The 26,143-nt window shown below is 42.5% G+C and overlaps 4 protein-coding genes across 9 annotated transcripts in view; all 4 read left to right on the top strand.

Moving 5' to 3' along the window:
• On the top strand, nt 1-6,559 carry polr2i (RNA polymerase II subunit I). Of its 4 annotated transcripts, XM_054795306.1 has the most exons (6): nt 3,736-5,095; nt 5,270-5,324; nt 5,750-5,823; nt 5,940-6,014; nt 6,186-6,237; nt 6,368-6,559. In XM_054795306.1, exons 1-6 carry the CDS (start codon nt 4,917-4,919, stop codon nt 6,428-6,430), a joined length of 498 nt encoding a protein of 165 aa, XP_054651281.1. In that variant the 5' UTR covers nt 3,736-4,916; the 3' UTR covers nt 6,431-6,559. The 4 variants fall into 4 exon arrangements, 1 of the variants encoding a protein (XP_054651281.1); XR_008573255.1 differs by lacking the exons at nt 6,186-6,237; nt 6,368-6,559 and having other exon boundaries at nt 1-5,205; nt 5,940-5,958; XR_008573254.1 differs by lacking the exons at nt 5,940-6,014; nt 6,186-6,237; nt 6,368-6,559 and having other exon boundaries at nt 1-5,205; nt 5,750-5,928.
• Nucleotides 6,560-6,710: 151 nt separating this feature from the next.
• Nucleotides 6,711-8,622, top strand: LOC129191708 (forkhead box protein G1-like). The gene has a single exon (XM_054795307.1). It carries the CDS (start codon nt 6,992-6,994, stop codon nt 8,051-8,053), a length of 1,062 nt encoding a protein of 353 aa, XP_054651282.1. The 5' UTR covers nt 6,711-6,991; the 3' UTR covers nt 8,054-8,622.
• A 332-nt stretch (nt 8,623-8,954) lies between these two features.
• On the top strand, nt 8,955-10,069 carry snrpd2 (small nuclear ribonucleoprotein D2 polypeptide). Its single transcript, XM_054794495.1, has 3 exons — nt 8,955-9,059; nt 9,483-9,662; nt 9,734-10,069. Coding segments are annotated over exons 1-3 (357 nt in total). The 5' UTR covers nt 8,955-9,057; the 3' UTR covers nt 9,909-10,069.
• Nucleotides 10,070-15,014: 4,945 nt separating this feature from the next.
• vaspb (vasodilator stimulated phosphoprotein b) overlaps nt 15,015-26,143 on the top strand; it is a 31,093-nt gene continuing 19,964 nt past the window's right edge. The window contains exon 1 of one of the 3 annotated variants that reach the window (XM_054794797.1): nt 15,015-15,444. In XM_054794797.1, the coding sequence (XP_054650772.1) occupies nt 15,440-15,444 (5 nt within the window). In that variant the 5' untranslated portion in view covers nt 15,015-15,439. Of the gene's footprint in view, nt 15,445-19,559; nt 20,069-26,143 lie in introns of those variants that run through there. The other 2 variants (XM_054794795.1, XM_054794798.1) reach the window with 2 other exon arrangements.

Raw genomic sequence — 26,143 nt, forward strand, 5'->3', positions numbered from 1 at the left:
AGGAGGTGGTCGGGGACCGGGAAGTCTGGGCTTCCCTACTGAGACTGCTGCCCCCGCGACCCGGACCCGGATAAGCGGAGGAAAATGGAATGGAATGGAATGGAATATATATAACCCCTGTAAACTACTAGATGTTGAAACAATGGAGAAGATAATAAGGAGGCATGGTGGTAGAGAGATCTGGTGTGGGGACTTTAATGCACATAATAGTTTATGGGGAAGTAAGCGAACAGATCACAATGGAATAGTAGTAGAAGAACTCATGGATATCAGACAGTTAGTCTGCTTAAACAAGGGAAATGGAACAAGAATAGATATACAGTCAAATAGAATGTCATGCATTGGTTTTACTCTGGTCTGACATAGCTTGGCAAGTTCCTGTGAATGGTAAGTACATGAAACCACAAGTATAGGAAGTGATCATTTTCCGATAAGTTGTACAATAAACACAGAAGTAGATATCAAAGAAAGACCCAGACACAAAAAAGTGGTGCTTTTCAAAAGCGGATTGGGGAAAATTCAGGGAGGAATGTAGCAAAGCAGCAAATTCAATACCAATGGAAGGTGGCATAGAGGAATGCACAGTTAAGATGACAAATAAGATCATAGAGGCAGCAATGAAAAGTATACCGTGTAAGTCAATTGGAGGGGAAAGGAAAATGGTTCCATGGTGGAATGAAAAGTGCACAACAGCTGGAAAAGAAAGAAATAGCACATTAAGAAGGTTAAGGAAGAACCTCAGCCAAGAAAATGTAATAAATTATCAGAGGAAAAAAGCTATAGCCCGAAGAGTAATTAAAAACAGTAAACAAAACGCATGGAGGGATTATTGCTCTGCCATAGGAAGGGAAATTAAGATAGGAGATGTATGGTCAATGTTGAAGAAGATGAGTGGGAAAAACGTGTTTGCTAAAATACCTACATTAGAAGATAATGGAACAATGTATGTGACTGATAAAGAAAAAGCAAATGTGCTGGGGAAAAAGCTTGCAGGGGTGCACAGTGGAGACCATCTGGATGAAAATCATAGACGAGGGAAAGAGAGGATGATAAAAGAGAATAGGGATGTGTTACTAAAACAGGATAGTGAGGAGAGTGTGATGGATGTTGAAATTAATATCAATGAACTGCTAATAGTATTAAATAAAAGTAAAGATACTGCAACAGGAGAAGACCAGTTGAGTTATATTATGTTCCAGAACCTACCAGAAAATATGTTGGGAAAAATATTATATTTATTTAACAAAATATGGGAAGAAGGGAAAATACCAAAGCAATGGAAAAGTGCATTAATTTTACCATTTAATAAACCCGGTAAGGATCCAAAACACCCTGTGAATTATCGACCTGTTGCTCTAACATCACATCTATGCAAATGGATGGAGAAAGTTCTAGTCAGAAGACTTAACTACTTCCTTGAAAGTCGAGAGTTACTTACAACTTATCAGTGTGGGTTTAGAAAAGGACGATCAACAATGGATGCTGTAGTTAGAGTAAGTCAGGAAATAGCGAAAACCTTTAAAATGAAAGAGTTGATGAATATTGTATTCTTTGATATTGAAAAGGGTTATGATTCCATGTGGCGGGAGGGTTTATTGATTAAGATGAATAGGATGGGAATTAGAGGTAGGTTCTATAACTGGGTCCTTGATTTCATATCGGACAGAAAATTCAAACTAAAAATAGGATCAGAGATGTCAGAAGAATACAGTATAGCAAATGGGGAGTGTAATTAGTCCAGTTTTGTTTAACATAATGATAAATGATATATTCATGAATCTGGATAGAAGGATTGGGTCGGCCCTATATGCAGATGATTGAGTGATTTGGGCAAGGGGACGAGATTCTATAAATGTGACAAGTAAAATGAAGGAAGCAATAAAGAAGATAGAACAATGGTCATATGACTGGGGATTTAAGCTATCACCCAATATAACATGTTACATGACGATTACCAGGAAAAAAGGCATAAAAAATCAGAACCTGATGCTATATGGACAAAACATGATAAAAGTAGATCATTTTAAATATCTTGGTATGTGGCTAGATCAGAAAGGTACATGGAAGACCCATGTGGAAAAGGTAGAAGAGAAATGTAAGAGGATAATAAACTTAATGAGAGCTGTTACAGGTAAGGAGTGGGGAGCAGATAAACAGTCACTAATATACTGTGTATATATATAGAGCTTTGATGAGAGCAAATATAGATTATGGAAGTTTTGTGTATGGAGCTGCAGCTAAAACACATTTAATGAAAATAGAAAGAAATATTCACAAAGCATTTAGGATAAGTACAGGTGCAATCACATCAACACCAATGAAAGCAATGCAGGTTGAGTTAGGAGAAGTAGCGTATGACCTGAGAAGAGATCAACTTATGTTGACATACTGGAGTAGACTTAAAGGATGTAGGCATGGACATCTGGCCAAGGATGTGATGGAGGACTGTTGGGAGTATAATACAACTAAAAGTAATAGCTTTGGGTGGGTAAATAAATAAGCTCCTCACACTTGGCCTGTCTCCCTCCCTCTGTAACTGGGTGTTTAACTTTCTAACAGGCAGGCCCCAGTCAGTCAGAGTCCACAACCGCATATCCAGCTCAAGAATTGTGAGCACTGGGACCCCACAGGGGTGTGTGCTGAGTCCACTCCTCTACACGCTCTTCACCTACGATTGCGTGGCCTCCCAGAACAACACCAGCATCATTAAATTTGCGGATGACACTACAGTCATCGGACTGATCACTGGTGGTGTTGAAACATCATACAGAAGAGAGGTGGCGGACCTCATAGCTTGGTGTCGTGATAACAATCTCCTTCTCAATACAGATAAGACTAAAGAGATGATCATCGACCCAAGAACAAGGGAAAAGGAGCCGCATAGACCCCTGTTTATTGATGAGACTGAGGTGGAGAGGGTGAAAACCTTCAAGTTCCTTGGCACACACATCAGCGAGGACCTCACCTGGTCTCACAACACCCAACAAATTCTGAAGAAGTCCCAAAGGAGACTGTACTTCCTGAGAAGACTGAGGAAATTTGGCATGTCCACCACAATCCTGAGTTGCTTCTACAGATGCACTATGGAAAGTGTCCTTACCGCCTCCATCACTGTTTGGTACGGTAACTGTACAACACGTGATAGGAAGGCACTCCAGCGGGTGATCAAGACCTCACAGAACATTGTTGGGGCAGCCCTCCCCTCACTGCAAGACATTTATACATCTAGAGTCCTACGCAGAACACACAACCTCATCAAGGACAGCACACATCCACAACACTCATTATTCACACTCCTACCGTCAGGCAGACGCTACAGGAGTTTGAAGTCCAGGACCACAAGGCTGGCAAACAGCTTTTACCCACAGGCCATCAGGCTTCTCAATGAAGCACTCAGACACGCCACACGCAACACACACTCATAGCACTTTATTTATTTATTTATTTATTTATTTGTGTTATTTACTTGTATTAATGTCTCTTCTGTTGTTGTTGCTTAAATTCTTGGTATTTATGTATATGTGTTTATGTTTCTTATGTTCTTATTCTTTCTTGTGTTTTTCTTCTTTTCTTGGGAGAATGAACAGAATAAGATTTTCATTGCATGGTATAACTGCTGTTTTACCATGCACATGACAATAAAACTCTCTTGAATCTTGAATCTTGAATTAAAGATAAAATAGATAAATATAACATACAAAATATACATATTAATAATTTTACACCCATAAGCAATATTCCTATCTGGCTATTTCCTAAACCTGAAGTAGATATACATATAACAGAGTTAAAAAATAAATGGAAAGATAATGAAAAAGGACATAAGGCAAGTCAATATATTAAAAATAAATATTATGGTTACTTAGATATGTATACAGATGGATCGAAAAAGCGAAGAAGGGAAGGTGGGGATTGGAATCTATGTACCAACAATGAATTATAGCATCATTAAAAGATTACCAGACCAGCTCTCGGTTTATACAGCAGACATGATGGCAATGATTATAGGCTTGCAATGGATAGAGGAAATAAAACCAGATAGAGTGGTATGTTGTGTGGACTCTCTGGCAGCATTATATAGTATTAAAAATATGGAATCAAGTCGAGAGGATTTATTATTAGAAATACATCAAAACTTATTCCAACTACACATGTTAAAAATAGACATAAGATTTTGCTGGGTGCCTGCACATGTAGGGGTGGAGGGGAATGAGGTGGCAGATAAAATGGCTAAAATGGGAATTAGAAGGAATGAAATGATAGATATACCTGCTGGTAAAGGTGAAGTAAAGGCAATAATCAAAAAACAAATGATGGAGAAATGGCAAAATAGGTGGGATGAGGGTAGTAGCGGGAGAAAGTATTATAAAGTACAAAGATCTATCAGTGCACAAGGGGTGAAGAGAAGAAACAGAAAAGAGGAAATAGTGTTAACTGGGATGAGGTTCAATCACACCGGGTTAAATGACAAGATGTTTTTGATAGGGAAATGTAAATCAAAAGTATGTATGGAGTGTAAAAGTATAGAGAATGTAGAACACATATTACTACACTGCAAGAGATATAGGGAAGAACGTGTAACGTTAAGGAAAAGAATTAAGATAGGAAGGGAATGGAGCATTGAGGGTATCTTAGGAACAGGTGGGGAGGGGGTAAGAGATATACAGAGGGCAGTGATAGAATATTTGAAGGACACAGGATTATATAATAGAATATAGATAAGTATTAGAATATTTTAGTATAAGTATTATTATTACGATTATTATTAGTAGTAGTATAAGTAGTCTCCTCACTCCTCACTAAAGTAAGATACTGTATATGGCCCATGTTACATACTCCGGTACAGTAGGTGGCGGTATGCACCTTTTCAAGTCATGGTTGCAACCCGCCATTAAACTAAAAGAAGAAAGAAAATTATGCGCATGCGCACTCTGTTTATTTTCAAACGCGTTGTGGCAGTCTTTGGAGTTCACTGCGGAATTTACCGGGGAATAACCTTTTTTGCAGTTTATCATCAATCAGTAATCATTGTAATGGATTTGGAAACCGGGACGTATGAGCCAGGATTCGTGGGGATCCGGTTTTGTCAAGAATGGTGAGTTTGCGACGAGGGCCTTTGCATGAATTAAACTAGCGAGCTGGCTAGCAATGCAACAAAACGTGAAAGCTACACTGCTAGCTTGAAGTGACGCACTGCAAAAGACGGTAATGTCACATATACCAAGTATGAATTGATGAATTCTCTCAATACATTTTTTTTATTTTCCAGTAACAACATGTTGTATCCAAAAGAAGACAAGGAGAATCGTATCCTGCTGTATGCGGTAAGTTTAGGAGTTAATGCTTCAGTCCGTGGTGTTAATAATTTCTAAAATAATGCATTGCCTTCAAAAACATATCACGTCCAGTGTTTTAATCTCGCCTATTATGTGATTAATTAAATTACATGTTGGTCATGCATATCAGTAATAACCTTGGTGCATTTTGGAAAATAGCTGCTGTTATTAAAGTGAAACTTGATTTATTATATAAATTCCAGTGTTGCAGCATAAAATACACAAACAGGACAAAAATAAACCCCAGTGAAATAAAAATTTAATGAAAGCAATACAATGAGAGTTGCATAAATAATGAATATGACAAAAAAACACACACACATTGCACACCAGCGAAAGATTGACAGATTATTTACGATTGTCTTGCTCCGTTTTGAACATCTCTCTCTCTCTCTCTCTCTCTCTCTCCACAGTGCAGGAATTGTGACTACCAGCAAGAAGCAGACAACAGTTGTATTTATGTCAATAAGATTACCCATGAGGTTGAGTAAGTGTTAATAATAAGTGATCGTGTTTGTGTCTTCTGCTCTCTGACCTATGTGTTGTATCAACAAACCGTTTTTTCAACTTAATAACCATTTGCCAACATGTATCTTTGTGCAGTGAGTTGACCCAAATCATTGCAGATGTATCTCAGGATCCAACTTTGCCAAGGACAGAGGACCATCCCTGCCCAAAGTAAGTTTTTTGTTTTTCTTGCCAATCCCACAAACCCCAAACCCCTCGTTTTCACACAGAGATCCAGCAAAGTTTGTCCATCAGAGCCCTAAAAGAAACTTCCTTTAGTGCCCACTGGGATCCGGTGACATTTTAAAAGACCATGAAATAAACATGTTGGTCTCTTCCTAGATGTGGCCACAAGGAGGCAGTGTTCTTCCAGTCCCATAGTATGAAGGCGGAGGTAATAACGCTGTTACTGTATGCCAGCTTTTATGAACCCATACAGCATCATAAACACACGGATGGTGTCGAGTGGGATACATTATGATAGTCTACATGATATCTAATTGTGGGTGTTCCTCCCAACACAGGATGCTATGAGACTGTATTATGTGTGCACGGCCCCACACTGCGGACACAGATGGACAGAATAAAGCTGTTTGTCTGCCATCAGGAGGTCCTGTCATTTTATATATTGTAAATATCAGCTTATTCATTGTAGGTTTTGTTAGCAGCAGTCATTTGCAGATGTTTTTGTTATTAAAAGAATGATTTGTTTCACATCAAGCGTTGAAATGATTGAAGTACTGTTGACATGTGCAGTCTTTCTGCTAGCATGTGATGCAGATATCCTCCAAGTTCTACAGTCATTAGACTGATGAGCTATGACTGGTGGACAATTAGTTACAACGTCCTGTCCATGCCCCAGCTCAGGTGTTATGATTGATGGTGTCCATGTTTTTCATACAACCTTGCTCACATTTTACGCACCTGCTTGTCAGTCCGCTAAACATGTTTACCGAATTTGGTGGTGTATGGCTAAACACCATAATGTAACAGTGGACATTTGAGGACTAGTTTAAAGCGCCAAATGATAGCATAGGCGCATGTTTTGTCAACTTTTTGGCTTTTGTGTGCAGCGGTTGAGGTCGAGGCTCACACAGACATACAGTACAGACTAGTTGTGTACGTGTACCTCGTGAAATGTGTGGGACATGCAAAGAGCTTTCACATCTGAGCAAGAAAGCAACAAACAGGCAGCAAGTGTGCTGCTGTGGTCATGCGCATTAGAAAGAGGCTCTTGTGCTCCTCAAACACTCAGTCCTCAGCAGACGCCCTCTTGGAGCCCCTGTGTCATTTTTGTCTTCACAAGGATGCAGACCTCCAAGATTGCACGTGGTTTTTGCCACAAGTCATCCTTCAGCATCAGCAGCCTCTTGTGGAACGATGACCAGAAGGAGCAGAGAGCCAAACAACTTTTCATTTGCGAGAAGATTGTGAGAAATCAAGAAAGAGCAGAGAAGCCTCCTTTTAGTTACAGCGCTCTCATCATGATGGCCATCCGACAGAGTCCTGCAGGACGACTCCCTCTGAGTGGCATCTATGAGTTTATCACGCACAACTTCCCTTTCTATAGAAGCAACAGGCAGGGATGGCAGAACTCCATAAGGCACAACTTGAGTCTGAACAAGTGTTTTGTCAAAGTACCTCGCCATTATAACGACCCGGGTAAAGGCAGCTACTGGATGCTGGACTCCTGCAGCGAGGACGTCTTCATCGGGGGCATCTCAGGGAAGCCCCGGCGCAAGAGCAGGAATACAGGTGGTACCAAGGTTGCAGCCAAAGAAGCAGAGGTTCGTGTGATGTCCACTCGCGGCTCGTTTGACCGGCCGGTGCCGCTGCATACACCGCAAGTTCGCACCCCGGCTTCTCACGCCTCGCTATGCCATTTCTGCACCGGTCACGACCACCCGGTGCCAGTAGGTTCACGCAGGCGCACCAGGCGACATCATCTAGCGGACTCTGCTGCCACCGACAGCTCGGAACCGGCTGCGCGTCTTTGTCCACATCCACCCCTGCAGCATGCACCTGGTCTCTGCAGGATCAGTGTGCCCTCGGCGTGGTCTCAGGTGGACAACCCAGATACTTCTACTCGCAGCAAATGCCGCGCAATCCATGCCGCGATGGCTGCACAGTGGAGCTGGGAGGCTGCTGGGGTGACTTCCAAAGTTACTGCCTCCCAATCACCCTTGCATATCCTATTTAACCATTTCTAAAATAGCTAAGTTAAGAACAAATTCATTGTAAAATGAACATCATCTGGTAGTATGTAATAAATATTTGTTATTTCATAGAAGCTAAAGCTGTTGCTTCGCAGGAGAACGGTGGTCACATGAGAAAGATACTTGCATGTGCTGGTGTACATTTTATGCTTAACATGCACCCTGAAACGGCCACATTGCTGTTCTGCTGCATTTCGTGTCATACGGTATTGTGATTCGTTATCTTCATGAATTTCTCACTGGAGACATGAGCAAATAACAAGAGCTTCAGCTGGCAAATGTTATGCAGTATTTCCTTTAGATTTTTGTTTACCGTGTACAAAGTATAAAACATCAAATTTACACTGGAAGTGACTGAACTATACAGTTTATTTAGCTGCTTCTACATTATTCTGCATTCTTAAAACACACCTTTTTCTAAACATTTTTATGTCCTGGAATATAATTATAAATACTAAAGCCATGTCCACCATTAGCAAGATTTATTAAGTGCTGCCTGAACAAATTGTGTCCGAAACCTTTACAATAAACCTGCATTTTTATTTTATTTTATTTAACATTTATTTAACCAGATAAAAACCCATTGAGATCAGGATCTGCATGAAACACTTGCATCACTGTATCGCTGGTAGCAATGCCCAATAAAGTATATTTCATACCAATTTTTTTGTCTGTTGCGTTCTTTATGTTTGTAGTTGCGGGTTAGTGTCTCCGTTAGTCTCTTATTCTCACAACAATGTGATATATCTTTAAAGGTTTGCCAGTACAGTAATAGTGCACATATAACGATAATATATATATGTATATATATTTTACATATATGTATATATTATAACATACAGTAACATAACTTAATGACATACCAAGACAACCCGGAAGTTGTTGAAAATAAGCTCTGGAATTCCCGGAAGTAGTTGTGTTCCACGCTAGTCGAAATCGTTGGCGCTGCGGAGGCGACGTGAGGGCTGCTATTTGAACGAAATAAATTATCAGCAATCATGTGAGTATTTTTGAATGTATTTACACTAATGTAAGTACATATTACACGTACAAATGATGCATTCCATCGCAGCTAAGCCGTTTGTAAATGTAGAAGTTAGTTGGCTAGCTGGCCAGGCTAGTTAGCCGTAGCTAGCACACCCTTTGTATACTCTTTATTGGCTTCCTAGTGTCAATAACCACCTTCGTTCTGGATTTTCATTTTATAAGTTACGCTCAGAAGCAGTTTAGGTTCGCGGCACAAGGTGTTGGAAGCACAGATGCTAATGGACAGATTTTTACTACAATTACACGTACATTTCATCAGGGTGAGGTTGGCTATGCTGATTTGTACTTTGACTATTACTAATCGTATATCCATTGTAAAAGACATGCGCAGTGTTTTATTGATCGGGTCGTATATTGACACGTTTTGTCTTTGAAGGAGTCTGTTGACCAAACCCAAGTCAGAAATGACTCCTGAGGAGCTCCAGAAACGTGAAGAGGAGGAATTCAACACAGGCCCTCTGTCTGTGCTCACCCAGTCGGTGAAGAACAACACACAAGTCCTCATCAACTGCCGTAACAATAAGAAGCTGCTTGGGAGAGTCAAGGCTTTTGACAGGTACCCCAACAATGGATTTTGGAGGTTTTCTTTTTTCCGGATGTAAGACGTGCTTTGTGGTTGTTTTCCAGGCACTGTAACATGGTGTTGGAGAATGTGAAGGAGATGTGGACGGAGGTTCCCAAGAGTGGCAAAGGAAAGAAGAAGTCCAAGCCTGTGAATAAGGATCGCTACATCTCCAAAATGTTTCTCAGGGGGGATTCGGTCATTGTTGTGCTGAGAAATCCTCTCATCACAGGAAAATGAACTGTTCAGTAGATGGAGCTGCAGGGTTTGTTGCTTTGTATTTTGGAAAACATTTTGGTTTTTGTTGCTGGATTGCTGAGTATCCGAAGGAAACAAGGCTTTGATTTGCCTACAGATGGCTTCTGTATTTTTCATTTTAATAAAAAAAAAAGTGATACATAGATTCACTTGTGTCACTGTACTTGTACTGTACCCCACCTCCCAATCCAATCCTCTTTACCCCACTGTCACCATTCTCCCCCCCAGGCGGCATCTTATATGTCAGGCTTAATTTCAGGTCAGCAACCGTCAATACGTGTCAAACTGCCCTTTGAGAACTGGCTGCATTATTTATGAAGGCAGATGTGCTGACGGTTGCTTCACACCCTTCATCTCCAAGGCAGGTCACTTTGTTTAATGGTTAAACAGCAACGCTTGTCATCCTGTGACCAAACGTTCTTGAAGCCCACATGACACGCTCTATAGCTGCTACGGTACACTTGATTTTGTGCATGGAAACCAGCTATGTATAACCGATGTACAAGAACGACATAAAGACAAGATGCTTTTTGATTGACAGAATTTGATATGTGAATTTAACGGGGTTGTTCAATGTAGTGATAAAAAGCGTAGCTACTTGGAACAGTAGTCATTGATACTGTTGTGTCTTTAGTAAAGTACTCTTCAAGAAGTCTTGACAGATTTTGAGCTTGTAATCTATCTTTTATGTGTAATGTTTTATTTAGTAGGTAATCGATGAGAGCGAAGGGGGAAGTGTGATTATGATAGCAATCAAGTCAAGCATCAGTGAAGCAATGGGACACCACACCACAGGGACATGGTGGGTGCCGTAACCAGATCCGTTATGGTTGGTTTCCAAGCACAACCAGAAGGGGGGGTGTGGAAACATACAAACACTCACAGGAAAGTGGGCATTTGTGAGTGAATGATGAATATACACATTTGAATGCTTTCATGTTGGAGCTGTGGGACTTGAGGAGACAGAAATCATCTGGCAACTTTGAAAACAATTTGCATGAGCTTTACATTTACACCAAACATGCCTTATTTTGGGAGCCAAGCCGTCCATTTTCCATCATTTTCTATGCCGCTTATCCTCATTAGGGTCGCAGGGTTATGCAGGAGCCTATCCCAGCTGACTTTGGGCGGCAGGCGGGGTACACCCTGGACTGGTCGCCAGCCAATGGCATGGCACATATAGACAAACACTCACATTCATACCTATGGACAATTTAGAGTCTCCGGTGAAGCTAACATGAATGTTTTTGGAATGTGGGAGGAAACCGGAGTACCCACAGAACCCACGCACGCACGGGGAGAACATGCAAACTCCACACATAGATGCCCAAGCGGAGATTCCAAACCAATCTCCTGACTGTGTGGCCAACATGCCAACTACTCGGCCAGCGTACGGCTGCAAACCAATCAGAGGCGTTGATTTCTCTGCTGAGTGAGCCAGAGCTTTTCTTCCTTTTGCTCTCAAACACACACCCGATCCGCTGGGGAGAAGTGTCTCAAAGTTGATTAGCAAATCTTTTTTAAAACTATGTTTCAGTTTGAACAGCTTCGGTTTGTTGCAGGTCAGTAAAGTACACACAGATGCTCATCATTCAGTAGACGGTACAGTATGTTTATGTGATATTGACATCTAGTGGCATATGGTGGTATTACACACGCGGATCCCTCTAAATCAGGGGTCTCAAACTCAATTTCACTGGGGGCCACTGGAGGTAGAGTCTGGGTGAGGCTGGGCCGCATCAAGTATTGGGAGTAGGGCTGGGAATCTCAGGGTACCTCACGATATGATACAATTCACAATACATGGCTCACAATAACGCCCAAGGGCCACCCCTTCCCCGGTCCATGTGATAACACCACTGTTAGTTCAGTGTTGGTGTTTACTTGCCCCTGTAAGTATGTACGTAACACTGAGCTTGCCCGGATGTTGCGGGCTGCAGTTACACTACTCTTTGATGTCCAGTTGCGGGCCGCAAGATACGATTTGGTGAGCCGCAAATGGCCCGCGGGCCGCGAGTTTGAGACCACTGCTCTAAATAGACTAGTTTCAAATAGTTGTTATAGAATAATACATGTTGACATGGGGTTGGTGTCCAGCCCAGTTTCTGACATTGGGAGCATAAAAGCTGCCTGATAGACCTTTTAGTCCTCTTGTAGGTTGCCAGCCTGTGAGGCTGCGCAAGTGTACGTTGGTAAAACCTCACTCCCTCTGCCCTGAGAGCTGTGCTGAACACGCGGACGACAGTCCAGCGCTCTCTTCTCCCATTCCGAAGGTCCTCTGTCCGAGACCCAGAGCGGGCAGTGTGAACTCTGTTGTGGTCACCGTGTAAAAGTACGAGGGTGTACAGTATGTAACATACAGCCAAAATGTGTCACACTAATTCTTTATTTCATATTATTCATGGGCGCTAGTGAATTGAATGGAATAATGGTCTTCTCTCCTGTATGGGCTTCAACATGTCCTCCCCCCATACATTATCTGTCTTTTACCCCAATTCCATACATTCTGTCTCACAGCCAGCAAGGAAAACGGCCGATTGACGTCATGCTGTGGAAATAAAGTTGCGGTAAAGACAAGAAGCTTATAATTACAGCATGACTGACTTTCTTGCAATATTTGAAGGGTTACCATACTCTTCCGGAAGCCAACCAACTTTTTTGTACCTGAAGACAGCATGTTCCAGCATATTCTCACCACATATGATACAGTATGTCTGCTGTTTATTCATATCTGCAAAAGTGCATGCTCAGTGATGGGAAAGAAAGTGGACTTAGGCTTTAGCTGAAGGAGGTGCGTGACTCCAACATGCCACACTTAACAGCCGGTCACAGCAATGTGTGTGTTGTGAGACTGTGGGTGTTAAGCATGCCATGCAGTGGTAATGCATTCCTTTCTCATCCTCCGGACTTCCACTTGCGCAGCCGTTAGAGAGAAGGAATGCTTTCAGAGGCTTCTGTATCACAACGATTCAGGTTCCTTTCATTGTGAGCACAGCTACAGTAGATAGCATTACTTCTGATGCTGGGGAACAGACACTTCATTTTAATAATCCACTTCTCTGCTGTTGTTAAGGACCTGCTACGAAAACGTGATTGTCTGTGAGACAGGAGCGCTCTGCTGTTTTTAAAGACTTACTGGAAGAATGCTAGTCAAAGATCCTTTATATGTGACAGAACCACCTTGTCCTTTTTAAGGATGAAGCTTTGAACAGAACTGGGGGGCCAGATTTCAGTTCAGACACTGTGATCTACACTATTGGTCATTTCTGCAGCAGGCCCATGAGGCAAATGGAGAAACAAGAAAGCAAAATTCTACCAAAATCTTGCTAATACTCCAAGCAAGTTTAGTGTGTTAGCGAGCTGTGTTAAGCCAGACTTGTGTGTTCAGCAAAGGCAGCTCTCTTTTAAAAGCAGCTGTATCGCCATGGTAACTTAGGCTAAACTCATAACCTAGTCATCCAGGCTTTCAGCTTCAAATCGGCTATGAAAGTGTCACTGTTTCACTGCTAATTTGGAGATGGCGTCACCGTTTATTGGGAACCTACGGAGCCCCCGAGGGGACATGGATATCCAAAAGAGCATTCCCTGATGATATTATCCATCTATAAGCGAGATAGAATATGTCAGCTATGCTCACACGAGCACCCTGCAATATGAAATCTAAATAATTAGGCCAACGTGAGCAGACGTAAACGCCACAGCAGTCCTTGTGTGAGCACTCAGCCCGTTAGTCTTCTTATATTACAATAGGAAGGAATAAGCACTCTGAGGCTTCAATCAACTGGAAGAAAACACGTGTTTATTATCGCAAGGAAAACATTGTAAAAGAAAAAAATAAAAAGGTTGCCACAAAACACGTCAGCAGTGCCATCTAGTGGTCACAATGAGATACACTCAGAAGACATACTGTATTTCAAAGATACAACAAATGTAAATGTCTAAGTTGTGCAAGGTTGAGTGTTGCTAAATGAAAAGACTAGTAGGGTATAGTTAGTATAATAATCAGTGTTAACCTGCGCATTGCATGCTCAGCATTATTCTGTCAGCAGTCCTCCTTCGCTCTATTGGCGGAGACAGTGTTGCTTTTAGCAGTCCTAATCTTTTGGGATCTCCTCATAACGCTCCATAATAATTCCTTTTTGGTAAAACACACCAGCCAGGATGGAAGTAGAATCATTTCATGTGCACGTGCACTTAGCACAACAGCAAGACGCGGACTTGACAAAGTTAGCTGATAACCACCGTTTAGTTCTGTTTGGGGAATTGAGTTTTTTTTTGCGCTGTCTTCACCACAAAGCCTTGGTTGGTTGAGCCACGTTTGCGTTATTTTGTCAACTAGGGATTCACCTTAAAAGGAACATTCCACGCTTGCATTGAAGACGTTGCTGTTTCCTTCAGTTTGCTTTGATATTATTTTCAGTGTATTTTCATTTAAACTTGAATACCAAAAGGCTGTTTTGGTGTTCAACTACGGCTGATACATTTGATACATTTCTACCCAAAGGGGATGCGCTCAGGCATCGTGTCACATCCCATCAAGTGACTAACTGACGCAAGGATGCACATCATGGCCGACACAGGCCTGACTTTCTCCTCAGGATGTGTCATGACCTTCCGTTTACTTAGCTTTTCTTGAGGTGGACACGTGTTTGGGGCCCTGCAACTTCTTTTTTTTTTACTGCATTGTAGAAATAAAATTCAACTGAAAAGCACAAATGAGTAATGTAGCGAGAACAAGTTAAAAGATGGATACTGTTAACACTAATAATAACACACTTTATTACCTATGACCCAAAGTTTTATTTTTACATATATTTGTATATACTGTGTTAGCCTTTTTTTTTTTTTTTTTTACAAAACTAAAAATATCAAAAGGGCCCACCCCCACCTCACATCCATTATTTTTCAGTATGCACCCTCCTGTGGAACATTTTTGAACGCCCGTAATGCTGACATGAGTTTGATTTCAATTGAATTTACGCAACAATTTGGTTTCTTTAATCACAAAAGGAAGTCTGCTTTTTCCGAGGTGCTGTGAACACATCAAAGGACCTCACATGAAGCTGACTGGGCTGGGTCACACTCCAGTGAGTAGTTCACAGACCCAACGAGCGGGGGGGGGACACGTCTGGCTAAAGAGGCCAGAAGAATCCAGAAACGTAGCCAGGTTGAACTTTCATATATTTATTGCATTTTGACAGTATCTTCGCTTCGTTTTTGCCCGGCAGAAACCGAATGTGAGTCAGTGATTGGACTTGACAAGCCCGCTCCGCTACTGTATCAACCCCGCCTACCCCTCCCCCCAGCCCCACACAACCAGGAAATCGTCGAGGTGTGCTCGGTTTATCCCGCTAGTAGCTGCCCCGTCTGTGGGTGTAGATGCGACTTTCATCCGTTGATTCCGCGTGTTTTGTCTTTTTTTTTCTCTTGTTTGACTTTAATCAGCACGGGCTTCCGCTTTCAAGTGAGCCCAAAGTTGCCCGCCAGGAGAGGAGTTTCACTCCGGCCGAACAATGAGGTTAGTAACAGCGACCCAAATCCCTTCATGTTCATTGTGTTTCTTGTTCGGGGCCATTAGTTTGAACAAAGGCGTTGGGTTACCGGTTGATATGTTTTTAAACAGCGCCTTTGTCAACGTTAACGAGACAGCAGTTGGTGCTTTCGCAGTGTGCTTTTCAAGCTGTTTTGTGAGCTTTGCGAGTGAATATCAGGAAGCATGACAGCCCGGTCTACCTGTTCAGTCTTTGCAAAGCTATTCCCAAGCAGTTGAACAGGTCAGGTCAACGTCGTGCCTTTTGCACGTGCCCATGTTGACTCTCAGGCTACATTGTTTTCAAATGCGGCACTGCAACTGTTGGACCTCATTGTGCTCAACACAAATGTGGTGAGTACAAGGTGGGGAGTCATTTACGGAGTCTCGCCACAGCCTGCGGGATCGGCAGTTGGCCGAAATGAATCTCGTGTTATACTTTCATGTCAATGCATGCATTTCATTGGCACACATGACAAAATGCATCATCTACTAGTCTCTCTCTCTCTCGCAGCAGCCCTCAAATTCTACATCCTGTCACAGCCTGTGCACTTAGAAATGACATCCTTTGAAAAGCAGCACTCGTCGCTTAAGTGCCCCCACCTCAGCACTGGTTTGATAGTTTGTTGTTCCCTGCTTGCTCCACTTCATCACTTGTGTTGTTTGCAAGCTTGACTGTGGAAAAGTTTTTGGATTGTGGGCCACGAGCCTGTGCGGTGCAATGCAGGGTTGGTAACCTGTGTGACTAGTTGGTTATCTCCCAACGTCAGCAACAATGGCGCGTGGGTGGGCCCATCATGATTGTATTTGTTAATGGGAAGATTTCTTCTTTACAGCTTTGATGACAGGGTGGTGGAGCTGCAGAAGAAGGCAGATGGGCGTTAGCACGCAGATGACAGACGTGAATGCGAGTATTTCTACTTGTTTATGTTTGTGGTGTAGATTCCATGGAGGTGTCATGCACTCACTGGTACCTCCAAAGGTCATCATGCACAAACTACTCAACCAAATTCCATTCAACTTTCTGCATGGGTGGGGCTATGGCCCAAAAAAGAAGCTCCAGGAACATCTTTGTAAATAATGCACGAAGGTATTTTGCACACTTAGTTTAGTTTTCAGGTTTGCGTTGCATCGTTTATTCAGGGAGGCCACACTGGGAATGAAAAAAAGTAAAATTGTGATGAAAGTCTAAGAACAAAGTCGTGTTACCACAAGAAAAGTGTCATGTTACACAAATAAACATTTTTGCAAATATGTGTTAAATGAATTAGAGTATTTATTCAAAGTCATTAACGGGCAAACGTCCAAATTCCCACGTGACAAAAAGTCTTTGTAGAGACTCTGTTAATCTTATGAAATATGTCTTCAAACACGTCTGACGGTTGAGCAAACCCAACAAAAGTGTAGTGTTCTCTCCCCCATTTGTGAAACACACTAAGATCCTCAGCTGAACACGTCTTCACATTTATGGTCATAGGAAATCCTACTTTATTCCTTATCTTCTCAGGATATTCTCTGCGTGGCCCTAACACTTGTAACTTTGCTTTACAAATCCAAACAGATGCTTATTCCAAATTCTGACCTGTGAGTGTTTTCTTTTGTTATCATTGAAATCACCTTCAGGGTTCGTGCTAAAGATTGGATGATGTGCATCCGTATGGTTTATTTGTAGCGAGGAGTTATCATCACTTTGAGATGTTCTTTCAAGGCCTCTGCCATCAACAAGGCAGCGTCAGCCAGAAAATCGCCTTGGCCTTGATGTGTTGTCGCTCTTCTCTCCCAGGAGGTAGTTTTGCAGAAAAATGTGTGTGGTAGTCTCCCTGAAATCCTCCCCTCAGCCAACCAGAGCATAGTCAGTCTCATCAAGCTCCAGGAACACCTCATTAAAGTACCGTGGAATCTCCAAAGTTAAATTGTAACATTTTGACAACTAGAAAAAGAGGTTAACTGTTGGTACCCAACTGCCTTTTATGTTGGCATCAAAGAAAAAGCAAAGAGTCATGTTTGCACACGATGGTTTGGGTTTCCCAGGACATTTGGATGAAAGTAGAAATTGTATGACTTTGCTGGATGTAAAAGCAGTCAGACACGTGTACACCATGATGATAGTGCACCGTAAATCTAGTTCCCATGACTGCAAAGAAGAGATAAGAAGTGTTTTTCAGTCAGCACGCAACACAGTCTGACCCAGTGGGCACCTAGATGAGGGTTTGCAGCTATGTAACAATATGGTTGGGTCATGGAATCATCAAATCCACCTTATGGGTAAAAGATCTTTGATTGGGTTTGCTTGACCTTGCCTGCTTTGGTTTTGTGCTGGGCTGTTATTTCGATGTAAATCTGAACAGCAGTCTGGCATCGTGGACTTTAGACTGACTTGGTGCCAAAGCACAGCTGCCAGTTGTGTTTGTGACAGTTCTGCCCCCGCTTCCTTGCTAGAAAACAAGGAGCAGCAGAGTAATAGCATCTCTGATGATTCTATACAGGCCACGTTAGCCATGACCCCACAGCAGTTGCTTGCACGCCACTTCAATTTTTTTACTGACGTCACCATCGGCCCTTCTTGCTTTGTCTGCGGCCAGCCCTCTCTTGTTGGTGGTACCTTGCTGAGGCGAGGACTGGAATGCCGCTTCATGTTCTTTGTCATTCGTCCCCGTGGAATGTCAATGTTGACCCACAACTATAGCCGGCAGGTCAAAAGTGCAACCGTTTCTTTTCAAATGAGCTCATGTCTCAGAAGCAGCAGCACGTTGTGAACTTTTCAGCTGCCTTTTGCTGTACAATTCTTTCTGTTTCCACACATTCATTGCTATAAATATAAAGTCACAGACCGAGGTTACGCTTGGCCTTGATAGTGGCCAAATTTGGTAGCTGCTAGCCAATCATTAAATACCACCATTTGCTGTGGCAAGTGAGTAATAATGAATGTTGAAAGTGGCCATCAGACTGTGGCAAACCATCTAGCAACAGAAGAGAAACTCTTGTGCTTTCTGGGCAGAAGTATTATGTTTTAAAGAAGCTGTGAAAGAAGCATCGCACGTCATTCCTCAGCACGTTTGTCCCTCGCTAATTTGCCATTCGAACCTCTGGACCATCGCCATTTTTCAAAAATGAATAAATGATTGCTGTTTGGTGGTTGACTATGGCCTATTATTAGTCAAACATTTCCAAAGAAAGACAAGTCACACGTAGTATTCAGGTCACTTGTCATCAGTAATGTTACATTGCAGAGAATTCATTAATTACCTTCCCTTTCTTAATTAATTACCCTAATTAACACTGCATGGAGTCAGCAGTAGCACATCCCACATGACATCTCCTCCCATTCTGTGTGGAAGTGGTAAGTTTTCAGCTTCTCACTTTGTCCCTCTTCCCCACTTTGTTTGAAACCCTTTCTTAAGTTTAGAATAAAACTGTAGGCTAACTAGTTAACTTGCTAGCATGCTAATGCTTAAAGCGGCACCCGTCTCTTATGTCCCTGCAGTGATCCCGTAGCCTGCTCATAAGTGTTGCGGAGTGTAAAGGTGACTATAGGGCTGTTATTTTATATCTTTAGAACTCTAATAAAAAGCATATTTAGAAAGTCATAGAGGTTTTCTGTGCTCTAGCTACCAAAATATTCCACTAGTTAATATTGAATCCTACTTGGCGTAGTTTCACGTATCGCGAGTGTAGTGAAAATGTAACTTGTAATGATCTTAAATACGTTGTGATTTTAAAGGAGTGGCAGTGCACAGGGTAACGACAAACTGGCACAAAACACGTTTTACCGTGGATTTGTTATTTTGTAACCTAAGCGTGCCGTATTTGATCCAAAGTCCTATGAAAATGGTGTAATGTAATGTAATGGTGCAAGTTACTGTCACACATTCACGTAATTCAATGCTGTCATGACGACGGACAACATGAAACAAAAAGCCCTCCCTGTTGTTCAGCCTTTTTATTGTGACCCATGTTCACCCTGCGTTCAGTGGCCCAGGAAGTGGATTGTATGTTGTGGATGACGCATGCTAACCCAGTGTTCAGTGGCCCAGGAAGTGGATTGTATGTTGTGGATGACTCACGTTAACCCTGCGTTCAGTGGCCCAGGAAGTGGATTGTATGTTGTGGATGACTCACGTTAACCATGTGTTCAGTGGCCCAGGAAGTGGATTGTATGTTGCGGATGACGCATGCTAACCCAGTGTTCAGTGGCCCAGGAAGTGGATTGTATGTTGTGGATGACTCACGTTAACCCTGCGTTCAGTGGCCCAGGAAGTGGATTGTATGTTGTGGATGACTCACGTTAACCATGTGTTCAGTGGCCCAGGAAGTGGATTGTATGTTGTGGATGACTCACGTTAACCATGTGTTCAGTGGCCCAGGAAGTGGATTGTATGTTGCGGATGACGCATGCTAACCCTGCGTTCAGTGGCCCAGGAAGTGGATTGTATGTTGTGGATGTGTCAGCGTTAATGTTGGAGAGGGGATTCCAGCCTACACTCATGACTCACCCACTGGAAGAGTTGTGTTGTGTCTGCAGCTTGATGGCTCAGGTTTGCATCTCACGGAGTTCTCTGTGCTTTGTTTAAAAGCCGGAAGCAATGCCAGACTGCTCCCCCCGCCTGCTTTGGTATGTACGTTCTTAACTGGGTGTCTTATTGATCAACGTTAAAAGCAGCAAAATGGCCGCCTTGGTCTACTTTGTGTCTCAGCGGTTTTTGTTTTTCTTTGTAGGCAGCTCTTATGTTTTTCAGTGTCGTCATAACCTTGACGAAGACCTCCTACCCTGAGGTCCCAAAAAGCCAGGAGCTGTTATTTAGGGACTTTAGCAAGGTGATAGTGCATGGCCATTTAAACCTTACAAGATGTACTGTAACCCGCTGTTGTTGCTGCAATAGTGCTGTGCTCATGCCACAGCGTTGTGTAACGTCCTTGACTTGTCTCCGCTTGTTGTAACCTCACTTGCACTGTCAGTTTTGAAATTTGATATCAAAAGGTTCTTTTTTAAATCGCACCACAAATATTTTCCAGTGTTGCGTACACTGTAAAAACGCACGTTTCCTCAGAATGGCGTGACAAAATTCCCCCGTTTAGAGAACTGGAAATTTCAGTCTTGAGCAAAATAGCTGCACTGTAGCGCATGAAGCAATCTGCTCAGAAGGCAATTGTGGGAATTTCTGCCTGTGATGGATTAAAAGCAATGGCTTTGTGAGGAGGTACATGTTATTCTTCAAACTAGGGCCCAAAAGTGTGTCTAATGTACCCACACATCTTTGTGGGTCTCGTCATTGTCGCGCTGTGTGTTTGTCTCCCCTCCTTTCCTCAAACTGTGTACCCCTCTTGGTCCTCCCACCTCCTGTGCTGATAAATAGGCCATTATGCTGACCTGCCTCCTGGATTAGACGCTTTGCCGCAACATAAAAAACCTTCTGTTGTCCCGTTTTCCTTGGTGGTGGCTGCTGTTTTTCTTTCTTTAATGCTTGCTCTTTGGTATTATGTCTACTGGGTGTGATGCTGTGTGGCTAGCTTGTCGCTCAGGTCTCACATGTGAAATACCCAACTTTACTCCTCAACAAACTCATTTTTTCACATGTAAATGACATTTGTGGCATCGTCTATGCGTTGTGCTCAAATGCTTTAAACACACGCTTTACTGCAGATAATTACATGTACATGTACTGCAGATAATAATTAATACAGATCATTATTATTAATACAGATAATTAGTAAGACATGCAATACAGATAATTATTGATACTACGATGTCCCGACCCACATTTTTTTGGCTTCCGATCAGATTTTGTTTATAGTCTTGCTGATCCAATCCGGTACCGATGTTTTTTCAACAATAATAAGCTTTTGTTCCAAACATGAATTTGTGGAATTGAATATGGTTATGAAAAATTAGAAATAATGCCAACAAAGTATTGCTGAGTGTACTTTTTGATTCCACTGCATGACCAAGCATGACCAAGCCACTGTTTGGCTTTTGGAACAAAGCTCGGGGAGTCAGGTCCCTAATCCAATAAAAGATCCATACTTTTAAGGTAGGACTAATCATTTGACATGGTTATACATCCATTTGTGGTGGGATTATGACATTTTCTAACAAACTCTCTTCGGGCCCGATAAAACCCTTTTTGTTTTTTTCCCCAAATTCCGTTTTTTCTGTTTCCATTTTTTAGAATTCAGTTTTTTCCTTTTCCACTTATTTGAGCAGCACAGAGTGTGCTATTTGGGGTAGTGAATAAAATGCAAAAATCCTTCCATTTATTGATGCAATACATGATTGGCCCATTTAGTGCAGTCATTGAGAAATGGATGTAGCCTAGCTAAAACCTTTCTACTGGGCCTACTGGGCCTCAGCGCCACTAAACCTTAACAACCTGCAATGGAAGGAAGATGCAGTCACAGATGTCATTCCAACCGCGTTATTCATTGAAGACACCCTTATTTTGTTTACACAATTAGGCAAATGTGACAAAGAACGCTCTTATTTTGAAGGCCGGAATGTGTTTTGTGTGTGTGTGTGTGTGTGTGTGTGTGTGTGTGTGTGTGTGTGTGTGTGTGTGTGTGTGTGTGTGTGTGTGTTGAGAATGGCAATTGATGGTTGATCCGCGTCTTTTTCACTCAGAACCTGAAGGTGGTCAGTGGGCATTGTACAACGGTCCTTCCATTAAAGCAGTAAAACACGCACACACACAGCTGCACTAGCTAAACTAAGACAACCCCGCTAGCTTCCATTCACGCTGAGTAACAGAGGAGTTTACAGGGTTTTTCACAGCAGTTTCAACATTTTTTGTAGTGTTTGTAAGGTCCACATACTGTAGTAAGCAACCAGTGGTCAGAGCGGCACTTCCTGTGCGAGCTCCCCGCACCATGACGCAGCAGTCTGGGCACAGTGAGAGGGAAATATCGCTGTAGCTACGGAGCCCATACCCAACGTGAAACTAACTTCATCACGGTACCCCACGGACATGTCTGCATGGTGCTGCTGCCTTTTCTTCTTCTTGCGGGTGGCGGGAGTCCAGTGAGGCGCACTACCACACCTACCATGTTGTAGTTACCAACGTTATATGGCAGCCGGACCAGTGGCGGCTTCTCGTGGCGGAAGCTGATATTATCCGATCTTCACAGATACAGCGGATCGGCTTGAAAATACTGAATTTAGGCCAAGAATACTTAGTTTTCTGTAAATAGACACATTAATGATCGTCATAGTCAACCAGGAAACAGCCATCATTTATTCATTTTGGAAAACCACAATGGAGGGTGCGATGTAGCGACGGATGATTGTAATGTCAGATTTTTTGTTAAAATCAGATTTTGATATGGTCGTTCAGGTTACCAAACACAATGTCACTTGTCAATGTGAACGCAAAGCTTCCAGGAGGTGATGTGCATGCGCAGAAGCACCACGTCACAGGCATTGGCGTGTGTTGACAGCAGTTAGCATTGCTGCAGCATGTGTGCTCTTCTTGGTGGGTTTGTGGCAATTTCAAGGACTTTGTGTAATATTTTCTTCACCAATTGATTCCGACGAGGAGATTAAGAAAAATGGCAAGAATTTTGGCTATGGCGTTTCCTGGAGAACTTGCTGTGACGTCTGTGGGTGGATGTCGTAGCTAGGCGTGGTGGGACATTGCCGTGAGCTGCTTCACTGACACTTTCTTAAATAAATTTGAGTATCTATATCCAAGTCTCACACGGCAAACCACGCCTTTTGTTGACGTATAGGTGGGATATATGTGGCCTGACTGTTCAGACTACAGTAGATCGGATACATACCAGATTTATACCTACAGTACATATGAACAAGGCCCGAGTCGCATTAGCAATAATCGGAATTGTACTGTTCACACTGACATGAAAAGATCAGATACAGGTCACATATGAGCAAAACAATAGGACTTGACCTGCAGTGAGAACGTAGCCGTAGTGTATTTGCCAGAAGTACGCTAGCACCATCAATACAGTGGGGGTGCAGTTACAGTAGATCCCTGCTGTTCCCGGGGGTTACCATCCAGAACCACCAGCCAATGGCCAAAACCTGGAAGTAATTGATATGCCCCTAAAAATGTCTAGCCCCAATCCCTCCAAACCGTCCTGCTAGCTAGACATTCGCCTCCAATTTCAGATCAACGTTTACAAGAAGTGACTGTTGTCATTTTAGATTGTGCTCCTGAACCCTCCCCTTCTCTCTCCAGTTGCCATTGTTCACTCGCATAACGATCCAGGTTTAAGCCCTAAATATGCCCCCCACACGTAGTAAACGCTTTTAAAGTATAAGGTGTGTAAGTACCTGGGGTGTCACTAGGTCTCGCAAGATTAAAATGTGATGATATTTCTTGTTTGGAGAAAAGTTGTCTCGTGGGAAGAGAGCAGCCGCACGTCTGTCAGACAGTGAGCGTACATTAAGTGCTTTACGCACACTGTAAACCTTGCAGTCATAACTGCACTCGTCACCAGCGTCACACGCTGCGAGCGAGTGGCGCTGCGAATGCCTAACCCTTTTTTTTGTTGGATTTCAACATCTACTGCATTAATATTCAAGCAGAAGCTGTAGTAATTCCTTATTTGATCAAAGTTACTTAAGATTTGTCAGATCAAAGCACGATCACTGCCTATTCTATCAAAATAGCTGATAGTAGTCTAATTTGGACCTACTTCCTGGTACATCATCCGAAACATTAAGCTAATGTGCAATCTTTTTTCCATGTGTCTTTACATAACTCCACATCAACATAAATGTCTAGTAGTAGCAGGTACAACTGACGTCATGAGTTTAACTTTTAGAGTTTATAGTTTCTGTTTCTGATTGTGTTGTGAAAAAGAAGTTGAAAAGTTAAAAGCATCATGCTTCGATTCTGCATGCAAAGTGCAAGGACTGCCAAACAAAAAAGCTAAAAATGAATCCAATATCCCTTTACACAACATTTGCAGTTGTCATGTTTGGCAGGACAGGAGCGAGTGTCCTGTGCCCTTATTTTGGCGAGGTGTGCTTCCGGTGTGGTGGAAGACACAGCCGCTTCACGCCTGGTGTCCGCACAGCTGCGGACAATTTGTATTAGCGGCGGTTAAAAGGCCAGCGCCGTCGAATGCGCGGCGCTGGTTCATTGTGGTTGTCACTGTCATTGAACCTCGTTGACTTTCCAGTGCTGTCGCCTATCTGTATGTATTACTTTTGTATTATTTTTCCCACAGAGCTTTTCCTCTGTCACTTTTAGTTTTTTCTTGTCTTGTGCAATAAAACTACTTTTATTTTTGCACTTCACCGCCTTCTCTGTGCACCCTGGGGGTCAAGCTTCCGACAGCTCCAACGAATCCTGACAGCAGTAGTTATTTATTGCTTGGGGATATGATGTGCTCTTTTACAGGTTTGAAAATACTGTAAGAATGACACTTTTATACAATTGGCTTCTTTATTTTAGAACGTAAGATTCATGTTTACATCAACATCCGGAACCGCTGAATTGTATCGTTTGTACACTGTATCGAATCGTATCAAATCGTTTGGTCTATCTAGATGCGTATCAAATCGTTTACCACAAAGTAAACCACAGTAAATAAGGGATGACTCTAGAGCTGTTTTTTTTTTTACTGGAGCTAAATGGAGCGATGCTTCTACTTAATCGTATCTGTTCTATATTGTAAGGTTTTTTGGTTCCTGAAGGGTGACTTTAAGTAGACTATTGCCGCTTTGTTATCCACTTGAATAAATAAATGCCACACCTCAAATAGCTAATACCTTACTTGAAACAGTTAATTTTCATCCTATGTCACAGTGGATTGTTCTTCAGTAGGTCAGCCTCCTTCTGTGGGCTGAAGTTGAAAGGATATACTCCAACCTGTAAAAGGAATTGAGCTTACAAAGAGAGGCGAGCTGGTTCCAAATACGGGCATTGAAGGTGCCAGCTGGGCCTTCCTCAGAGGCGGGAAGTATCCTCTTCAAATGGTCAACTGATGACAAACTACTGATTTTTGTCTTGTGTAACTCGGTTTGCGCTGTCAGTGCTGCATGAACAATGCCAGCAAGAGGATGAGTCAGCTGGCTGGATATGTTTCAGCTGACGATATCATTCCATTCATGCAGAAGATGGTGACAAGAGTGGAACTAAGAATAGTATTTTGGAAAAGCCAGCCTGCAACCTGCGTGCGTGCGTGTGTGTGCGTGCACGCTGCATGCACGAACAAATGTGCAACTGAATTATGAGTGCATTTTGTGCTCATTGAGGCGTAGCGTAGCCTTCAGTCCACAGTTGCTGAACTTTGGTTCTATTGCTAAATGTGAGCAATCCACTTGCACATAAATAATGTTGCAATCATCTGTATGCATCACACGTGCTTTAGAGCTCACTCTCCAATACCACAATTGCACAGTGCACATTTCAAAGCTTTCAGGTACATGTTTCCTCTTTGAAACACACATTTCCTCTTCTCATTTCTGTCTGCACTGCTGTCTTCAAATATTTGGACTTTCCCACTTGATGTGATACTGAAGTTGCTATAGCAGAAAAAAGGGCCGCCTGTCAATCATGCTTCATTCTACAGTAGAATCTTTTCAAAATGAGCTGCAATGGTATGGAAGAGAATGTTCTGAGCTCCCATTTGAGAGAATGACATTACCCATTGTAACACCCACATGGACACACACACACACACACACACACACACACACACACACACACACAAACTAGAAGCGCTC

Source organism: Dunckerocampus dactyliophorus, chromosome 12 (assembly GCF_027744805.1).
Source record: "Dunckerocampus dactyliophorus isolate RoL2022-P2 chromosome 12, RoL_Ddac_1.1, whole genome shotgun sequence".
Lineage (NCBI taxonomy): Eukaryota > Metazoa > Chordata > Actinopteri > Syngnathiformes > Syngnathidae > Dunckerocampus > Dunckerocampus dactyliophorus.

Bases quoted from the DNA above. Each gene is read 5' to 3' on its own strand.
- polr2i (XM_054795306.1), top strand. From the start codon at position 4,917: ATGCGCATGCGCACTCTGTTTATTTTCAAACGCGTTGTGGCAGTCTTT. The intron at 5,096-5,269 runs GTGAGTTTGCGA...TTTATTTTCCAG, and splicing joins ATCCGGTTTTGTCAAGAATG to TAACAACATGTTGTATCCAA. The intron at 5,325-5,749 runs GTAAGTTTAGGA...CTCTCTCCACAG, and splicing joins ATCGTATCCTGCTGTATGCG to TGCAGGAATTGTGACTACCA.
- LOC129191708 (XM_054795307.1), top strand. From the start codon at position 6,992: ATGCAAAGAGCTTTCACATCTGAGCAAGAAAGCAACAAACAGGCAGCA.
- snrpd2 (XM_054794495.1), top strand. The intron at 9,663-9,733 runs GTACCCCAACAA...GTTGTTTTCCAG, and splicing joins AGAGTCAAGGCTTTTGACAG to GCACTGTAACATGGTGTTGG.